Here is a 9,303-nt window from a genome sequence, read left to right as displayed (position 1 = left end):
GATAAATAAGAGCTACAGATGCTGAACCTCATTGGCATCTTTTCTTGTTAAATGTGTGAGTGTATTTGGATAACACTGATGTTGTCCCATGCTAATTAATCAGTGGTAAAATTTCCTCACAGTCACATTCTTAATGCTGGCTACGTTACATGATGGCGTCGGCACCACGGGGGGCCTAGGGCCCAGGCCCGCCCCGGATTAAGAACACATAGGGCCCTGGGGCTATAGCAAACTCAAGGGCCCCCCTTCATAGTAGCCTATCTTGGTGCCATAACGTTTTCTACCACAGGAATAATTCGTTTTTGTTTTGTTTTTAAATCAAATCTCCAACACACAGAGATACAATGAATATGCACACTAAATATTCCAGGCTACAACACATTAAAATAATAAATACAATAACCCCAGATATATGAAGCCAAAGCAAACAGGTTTCCAGAAGCAGCAACAACTTTTGAGCATATACAGCTCCCTTAAGGAGTTTACGTTAAATAGTTTTATTATTAGAAGGTCTTCTTTCTGGCCCTAGAAGAGGAGAATCATCAGGGCTGGACTGGTGCTAAAATTCAGCCCATCTGGCGCACTATGGAAGCATATACTGTAGGTAGCGAAATTCAATTTAAAATGCAATATGCAAAATGGCAATGCATTTCTGTATTTAAATTTACATTTTGCATTATCCATATGTGCAAAATTCGCTGCAAAATGAAAATGAAATTATATAATTTACATTTGCCATTTCCAACAGTAGTCTTAATATGTAAATTGGATGCAAATTGTAGTGCTTTATAAATTGTGAAATTAAAATCAAAATGTGTAACACAAATTGATTTGATATGTGTAACATGTCCAATCAGAAATGGTAGCAAAATGATCATTTAAATGCTAAATAAATGAATTATTGCCTAAATAAATGCCTAAATAAATAAAAATTGTGCATGCCCCATTGCCCCCTCACTTTGTGCACTCTGGCGCTGACCTTGATAGAGGCATTTACATTTTGACAGCCTAAAAACAGGCTTTAGTGACATGAACGACCGTAAACAATTAATTAACGAAATGTACTGTATCCTAACTGCATGAGCTTAATCAGACTTGTCATCAAATTTTTTACCAAAAAATATCTGTGGGAGCCCCCTACACTCTTAAAAAAAATGCTGGGTTGTTTCAACCCTACTTTGGGTCAAATATGGACTAACCCAGCTGTTGGGTTAAATTTTTACATTACATTTTTAACCCAAAAGTTGGTTAGTCCATATTTGACCCAAAGTTGGGTTGAAACAACTATTATATCAAACTATTATAATTTTTAAAAAATCTTCTCATCCGTTCTGCGCTGTCTATGGGTAGCGCAGCTTCACCATTCAGATTTAACTAGGCTACGCGCACAACTACATAAAACAGGCTGCTGATTAAAATTTCTGAAATAAATATTTCTGCGAAACGAGTTAGGTTGCACAGAAGAAAGCCCGATCAAGGACCTGCCCCTGTACAGCAGCAGAGGACTATTATTTTGTTGAACGACCTGAGGATGACGTCACGGGCTCAGATTTGGTTGACCAATTGTCAGAAAGGGGCATGTCATGACTGCCCACAAGGGGAAAACAAATTTTGAAGTTGTTTATCCGTTTTCTACCCGTGAACCAAAAAAACTAAAATTTGAACAAAAAATAAATAAATTCTCGTTTCTGCTTATTTCCTTTCAAATAGAAAAATAAACTATCAAAATGTACACGGACCGCTGTTGCGCTCATTTCTGTATAAGTCTTAAATAATCATCCTTAAGATTACCAAAATCCAAGAAACACCCTTTTCTCTTTCTCTTTATCTTTGTAAACCAGGGGTGCCCAAACTTGGTCCTGGAGGCCCAGTGTCCTGCAGAGTTTAGCTTCAACCCCAATTAAACACACCTGAACCAGCTAATCAAGCTCTTATAGGCATACTAGAAACTTACCAGCAGGTGTGTTGAGGCAAGTTGGAGCTAAACTCTGCAGGACACCGCCCCTCCAGGACCGAGTTTGGGCACCCCTGGTGTAAACCAAACTGCATTATTTTAAGCCCAGTTAATCAATGTGCTTTTATGTCCTGTTTCAGTGAGAGTTTCTGGACATTATGCCAATTGAAGAAGTCTGTGACAGTGTTTCAGCAGAGGATGATGCTAAGAAGGGGCCAGATGTTCCTTTCCTTTTAGAAGAGCGTGTAAAAGAGAAAGTGCCCTGGAAGGAAGTGTTGAAAAAGAAGGTGGGAAAAAAGTGTTCTTGCAGTTCTGCTCGAGTCAAAGCCCTGGTCATAGATTCCATCCCAATCGTGAAATGGCTGCCAAGATATCAGTTCAAAGACTGGATCATTGGAGATGCCATGTCTGGCCTTATCGTGGGCATCCTCTTGGTTCCCCAGTCCATCGCCTATTCTTTACTGGCAGAACAAGACCCTATTTATGGGCTCTATACATCTTTCTTTGCCAGCATTATCTACACCCTACTGGGCACCTCCAGGCACATCTCTGTTGGGATGTTTGGGGTATTGTGTCTTTTAGTGGGACAGGTTGTGGACAGGGAACTTACTCTGGCAGGATATCCATCGGACACCAATCAGACCACTTTGGGAAATGTGGACAACAGCACTGGTCCAATCTGTGACCGAAGCTGCTATGCAGTTATGGTGGCTGCAACACTAACTTTCACAGCAGGGGTCTACCAGGTTGGTCCATCTATCAAGATTAGTCTTCTTCCATCAGAATTTTTGAAATATCTAAATGTATTAATTGCTCTGCTTGGGTTGCAGGTGTTGATGGGTCTCCTACAGGTTGGCTTTGTCTCAGTCTACCTCTCGGACTCTCTGTTGAGCGGTTTCGCAACTGGTGCCTCTCTCACCATCCTCACATCCCAGATAAAGTACTTCCTGGGGCTTCACCTTCCTCGTGTCCAAGGCTGGGGTTCGCTCTTAAAAACCTGGATCAGTCTTTTCAAGAATCTGGGTCATACCAACCTCTGTGACCTCGTAACCAGCGTGATCTGCTTGCTTGTGCTTGTACCTACCAAAGAGCTCAACGACCGCTTCAAGGCCAAGCTCAAGGCCCCTATTCCCTTTGAACTCTTTGTGGTCATTGCTGCTACTCTAGCTTCCCACTTTGGCCAGTTCGAGGAAACTTACGGCTCGAATGTAGCCGGCAACATTCCCACAGGCTTCATGCCACCTCAGCTTCCGAACTGGTCTCTCATACCCAATATCGCCGTTGACGCGTTCTCAATCGCCATTGTTGGTTTCGCCATTACTGTTTCTCTGTCTGAGATGTTTGCCAAAAAGCATGGTTATATGGTGGACCCTAACCAGGAGATGTATGCTATTGGGTTCTGTAATATCATTCCATCCTTCTTCCGTTGTTTTACGACCAGCGCCGCCTTGACCAAGACTCTTGTGAAGGAGTCGACTGGTTGCCAGACTCAGATCTCTGGGTTGGTGACCGCTCTTGTACTGCTGCTCGTCCTGCTTGTTATCGCACCTGCCTTCTACTCATTGCAGAAGTATGTATGACTTAAGTCCCATTTTCATGTTGAAATTGTGTCTGTTTCCTCGAGACTTCACCTAATTGTGTCCTCTTAATCTCTACAGATGTGTTCTGGCCGTCATCATAGTCGTCAACCTCCGCGGGGCACTGCGAAAGTTTGGGGACATTCCCCAAATGTGGCATGTCAACCGTTTGGATACTATCATCTGGCTGATTACCATGGCTACGTCAGCACTAGTGAACACTGAGCTAGGTCTACTGGTTGGAGTCCTGGTCTCTGCATTCTGTGTGCTAGGCCGAACCCAGTCTGCCCAAGTCCGTCAGCTAGGCCAAGCAGGGGACCGCGAGCTCTTTGAGGACCTTGCATCCTACAGGGGTCTCCAGAGCCAGGCAGGGGTGGCTGTTTTCCGATATGAGGCTCCCATCTACTATGCCAACCAAGCTCTTTTTAAGAAGTCACTGTACCGCAATGTGGGCCTGGATCCACTTAAAGAGAAGGCCAGGTGCAGGAAACTAGAAAAGCAGAGGAATCAGAAACAAGATGGAGAAGACCAAAAACAAGAGATGGACGTGTCCACCAATGTGTATCTGCTACAGCACAACAGTTTGCACACATTGGTGATAGACTGCAGTCCAGTGCTGTTTCTGGACACTGCTGGAGTCAATGCTTTGAAAGAGGTATGCAAGGGCTACAAGGAGCTGGGAGTCAATGTGCTTTTGGCACGATGCAACACCTCCGTCATTGATTCTTTGCAAAGGGGAGGCTATTATGACCAAAAGAAAGGGATCAAAGACATACAGTTTCACACTCTTAGTGATGCTGTCTCTTATGCCCAAAGCTTGAAGTCACAAAATGGTGATTGTGACACTGTTGTGTAATACCTTGTAATGCATTGATCCAAAATTGTCTTTGCATTTAATATTTGTCTGTTTCAGCAGTTCAGAATTATATGAGCATTTACTTTCCCTAATGTCGTTCCAAATCTGTATCACTTTTTTAAATACAAAAGATGATATCTGGAATGTTTCTGTCTACGCACATTGTCTATGCTATGAAAGTCAATGGAGTCCAAAATGTGTTGTTTTGGACCCCACTGACTTTCACTGCATTAAAAAAAAACACTAAATCATTGCTAAAAATATACATTCATACAGGTTTGGAACCACATGAGGGAGAGTAAATGATGACAGTTTTCATTTTTACGAGGAACTATCCCTTCAAAATGTCTTAAAATGCATAGACAATCAATGTTTATATCTGTTACAACATAATTGCTATTGGGAAAAAATGTGTTGTGTTGTGCAGCAGGACCTTTAAATATAAGTTCAAACTTTCAAGACATTGTGTATCCCATGACCTTTGCCCAGTCAGAATGATAATCAGAATTTTTTTTCTGGTCTTAAAATTATGTATTTTGATATAATTTACATGTCTAATAATACTATGTTTGGCTTAATTTAAATAGCTAAAACTCTGTATACAAGGGCTCAATCTTTCCACATGAATAGAAATGATTTATGCTAGACAAGCTCCAGCTTGTATATTTACTCTTTATCTCCTTCCACTGTAGTTTTTGCTCATTCAGTCAGAATTATATGATATATAATCTCATTTGTGACATTTACCCAGCTTTATGGGTACTTGTGCATGTTTAAATGACCATAAAGCTTGGATACACTGAGCGCTTGTTGTCAGGGTGAATGCAAGTTGAACTCTTTCACCCAGTCATCAGATGTTTACCTCAATCGCAGAAGCACCAGAGAGTGTGCCGATGTGCCTTGTCACTGTGACTGTGCAGCCACAGAGCAGCTTTTGAAAATGTGCATCCTTTTTTTCTTGAAAGGCTTTGCTGAAGGAGCCAAATAAAAATGTTTGGTCAGGTCTTTCTTTGACTCCGCTTTAATTTCATGTAGAGAATAGTGAGGGCTCAGGTAGAGCATTTTAATGCCATCATGTCTGACCTGTTGAACAGGTCTGAAGAAACAGGAGACATAACCGGATGATTCAACTTTTACCGCAAAACCAGGATCAGGGAAATGACACAATCTGTCCTCCTATTGGCTGAATCGGAACAGGTTATGAATGCATGATTTTTCTAAAATGCTGGAGCTTTTACCAGATATATCATTGATAGAATGCTAGCACAAATATAAATAGAAGCATATGACTTTTAGGGCAAACTAGGAACCATTCATGTAGTTTTTATCATATGTAGTGGTTATGCTCTTAAAAATAAAGGTTCCAAAAGGACATTTTCACAGTGATGCCATAGAAGAACCATTGTTTGGTTCCTCAAAGAACCTTTCAGCCAGGGGTTCTTAAAAGAACAATTTTTTTTCTTAGTGTGACGAACATTTTAAAGAACCTTTTGTGCAATGGAAAAGTTCTATGAATGTTAAAGGTTCTTCATGGAACCATTAATGCCAATAAAGAATCTTTATTCTTTAAGAATATATGGTGATGCTTTATTTAGTGAAACATTTCTAATGGTTTTAGTTCATGTTTTTGGATTGTTTCTGTGCATTTTACTTCGTATTAGAATTACTGCAATCATATTGGAGGCTTTGCTTAATTGTTACAGATGTACTTTATTTTCTTAAAACATCTCTCTATATACAATTTAAGGTATTCCCATATCTATGCAACTATAGATATGACTACATGTTGATTATTTGTAATCACTGATATTGGCAGGAAACCCATATCTCTCATGTAACGTGACATATTGTCTTCTACAAAAGTAATTTGTCTTATAATTAATACAAAATAAACTAAATGTTTACAGAAAGCCAAGTTGTCTTTGTCTTGATTAGAAATCAACAGAATGGGATGTTCCCTTGCATCAGAATTGATTAATTAATATTTTATTCTGTGCGTTTTAGTGTTTTTATAATTGAAATAATTTTTATCTAAAATTAAAATGAGTGAGGGGAAATCCAGACACATAAAATAAAAATAAAATAATAATAATCAATTTAGTGCATGCTTTGAGAGAAGATGCTTTAACTCGAAGTTACCACCAGTAGGCAGCATTGTTCTGCAGCAGAGCATGTATCTAGTCTTTAATGGGATAGTTCACCCAAAAATTACAATTTTGACATTTACTCGCCCTCATTTGTTCCAAACCTGTATGACTGACTTTCTTTTGCAAAACAAAAAAGAAGATATTTTGAGGGATGTCTAAAATATATTATTTACACAAGAAAGTAAGTCAAAAAGAACAGGTTTGGAATGGCATCACATTAAATGATAATAAAAAGTTAATGAATGATAAACCATTGATTTAACACTTAAAATGCATACATATCAGTATTGAGGGGAAAAAAATCCCAAATTTATGGTATTATGCAGATGAAAATGTACTAAAATTCCAGTGTTTTATGCAGCTGCTGACAGGTAAAAATATTTTTTATAGGAAACATAAGAGAACTGTGCATACCAGCACATTTGCAGCTTATGATGCCTTCAGATTCTATGTCTCTTGTCAAAAGTATTTTATTTTTCTCACATCTACAAAGCAGCCAGAGAGAAATGATGTCTTAAATACATGGAGCATCTCAGTGACATTAGCAGGTGTTGGGATGGCAGAGGAGACAGCAGCTGTCTGTTCTTTCATCAGGATTCTGACAAGGATGAGGCCTCCGAATTAAGACAATCTGTCTGTACAATTTTCGTTGTAATTTTAGCAATTACAATTACATCTGAACACATTTGCATCACTTGCTCACCAGTGGATCCTCTGCAGTGAATGGGTGCCGTCAGAACGAGAGTCCAAACACTGATAAAAACATCACAATAATCCACAAGTAATCCACAGCACTCCAGTCCATCAGTTAACATCTTGTGAAGCGAAAAGCTGAGTGTTTGTAAGAAACAAGTCCATTATTAATAACGACTTTGTCAGAGGATTTTGTTGTTGTGTCATGGAATGTAGCCTAGTTTTAAGAGTTTTTTTTTTTGTTTTGGATAATGTACTTTCAAATATGCTGTTAATAACGATAAAAAATGAAGAGTGTTAATTTGTTTAGACGAGATGTGAGCTCCAGGGCGTCAGCGGCCGTTCAGAGCACATGAACCCGCCGAGAGCAGCCTCACCTCGGCCAGATCTTCTGGAATTTGCCGCTGGCTCAGATGCCTCTATAGTGGTTAAACATGAGATTGGGTATCTTGGGTAAATTTAACGGGCAATCTTTCGTCTCATTAATCTATTATTTGTTCCAGAGCAAATAGTTTTCGCTGAGGGCAAGTTTCATTTTTATAGCTGTATCAGAGCGCTGCCTACTTTTGACTGAATTGTAACTTTATAATGGCTATTGTGGTATATTAAATATTATTGTTCAATAAATAATATAATTTATTAGGCCTAATAGAATTGGTGTTGAGAAACTGTTATAATGGTGATTTTAGTTACATTCTTCCACCGTTAGATGGCGACAAGAGACTGTCTTTATGAGTGAGTCAGCAGCAAAGACTTTTATATTGAAAGAGACTGAAACAGGATTGTATTATTTTTACTTTAAGATGTCGAGCTGTTGTATGAACACAGTATCACACTCGTAGCCGTGTGATATTGCTCACTTATGGATTCGTATTTTGGCCAAAAGTGATGGTTTTAAGTTAAAACGTCTTAATTGATGGATTTGTTTCTTAAACGCAGTGTGTGGATTATTGTGATGTTTTTATCAGCTGTTTGGACTCTCATTCTGACGGCACCCATTCACTGCAGAGGATCCATTGGTAAGTGATGTAATGCAGATTTTCATATTTGGGTAAAATATTCCTTTAAATATTGTCTGGAATTATCACACGTACACATAATTATGCACTTGGACACATATAACAAAAACAATCAACAAAAATAGTGAATACACTGTACTTTTCTTTTGCAAAGTATGGCAGCATAGCCAATCTAAATCAAGTTTCTACACATTTTTTGAAGCGGAAAAAATGTGATCTTATCTGTTCCAGTACTGTACATCCATTTCATGCATCCTTTATCTCTTTCGCTCATGGGAATTATGTTGTCTTTGCATTTAATATTTGTCTGTTTCGGCAATTCAGAATTATTTGATTGTTTATATAAGCTCATGTCAATCAAAATTTGTATCACGTTTTTTATATACAAAAAAAGATATCTAGAATGTTTATGCACCGAAAGTTTATTATATTTTTTTCTATGCAATTAAAGTTAATGGGGTCTAAAACATTGACTTGCATTAAAAAAAAAACGTAATCATTACTAAAAATATAAAGTCATACAGGTTTGGAACCACATGAGGGTGAGTAAATGATGACGGTTTTCATTTTTGAGAAAACTATCCCTATACCTTCTTAAAATGGATAAGTAATCATCTGTTTTTATCTGTTATTGAAAAAACCAATAACAATGTGTTCTGCAGGACCTTTAAATAGAAGTTCAAACTTTGTTAACGGCAAGTCCTTGTGTATCTCATAGCCTTTGTCTAGTCAGGATGACAATCGTGTTTTTTTCTGGTCTTAAAATTATGTATTTTGATATAATTTACATGTCTAATAATACTATGTTTGGCTTAATTTAAATAGCTAAAACTCTGTATACAAGGGCTCAATCTTTCCACATGAATAGAAATGATTTATGCTAGACAAGCTCCAGCTTGTATATTTACTCTTTATCTCCTTCCACTGTAGTTTTTGCTCATTCAGTCAGAATTATATGATATATAATCTCATTTGTGACATTTACCCAGCTTTATGGGTACTTGTGCATGTTTAAATGACCATAAAGCTTGGATAATCTGAGCGCTTGTTGTCTGGG

The 9,303-nt window shown here is 38.4% G+C and overlaps 1 protein-coding gene across 1 annotated transcript; it reads left to right on the top strand.

Moving 5' to 3' along the window:
* Window positions 1-2,062: 2,062 nt before the first annotated feature.
* On the top strand, window positions 2,063-4,612 carry LOC107575649 (sulfate transporter-like). The gene is made up of 3 exons (XM_016262014.1): window positions 2,063-2,700; window positions 2,785-3,524; window positions 3,613-4,612. The coding sequence occupies exons 1-3, from the start codon at window positions 2,113-2,115 to the stop codon at window positions 4,385-4,387; spliced, it is 2,103 nt and encodes a 700-aa protein (XP_016117500.1). The 5' UTR covers window positions 2,063-2,112; the 3' UTR covers window positions 4,388-4,612.
* Window positions 4,613-9,303: the final 4,691 nt, after the last annotated feature.

This window comes from Sinocyclocheilus grahami, unplaced genomic scaffold (assembly GCF_001515645.1).
Source record: "Sinocyclocheilus grahami isolate Dianchi unplaced genomic scaffold, SAMN03320097.WGS_v1.1 scaffold2783.1, whole genome shotgun sequence".
Lineage (NCBI taxonomy): Eukaryota > Metazoa > Chordata > Actinopteri > Cypriniformes > Cyprinidae > Sinocyclocheilus > Sinocyclocheilus grahami.
The sequence above is the reverse complement of the archived record's forward strand: the minus strand, read 5'-3'. Positions and strand labels throughout refer to the sequence as shown.

Excerpts from the sequence above, each read along its gene's own strand:
- LOC107575649 (XM_016262014.1), top strand. The coding sequence starts at position 2,113 with ATGCCAATTGAAGAAGTCTGTGACAGTGTTTCAGCAGAGGATGATGCT. Across the intron at positions 2,701-2,784 it reads TCACAGCAGGGGTCTACCAG|GTGTTGATGGGTCTCCTACA; the intron begins GTTGGTCCATCT and ends CTTGGGTTGCAG. Across the intron at positions 3,525-3,612 it reads GCCTTCTACTCATTGCAGAA|ATGTGTTCTGGCCGTCATCA; the intron begins GTATGTATGACT and ends TAATCTCTACAG.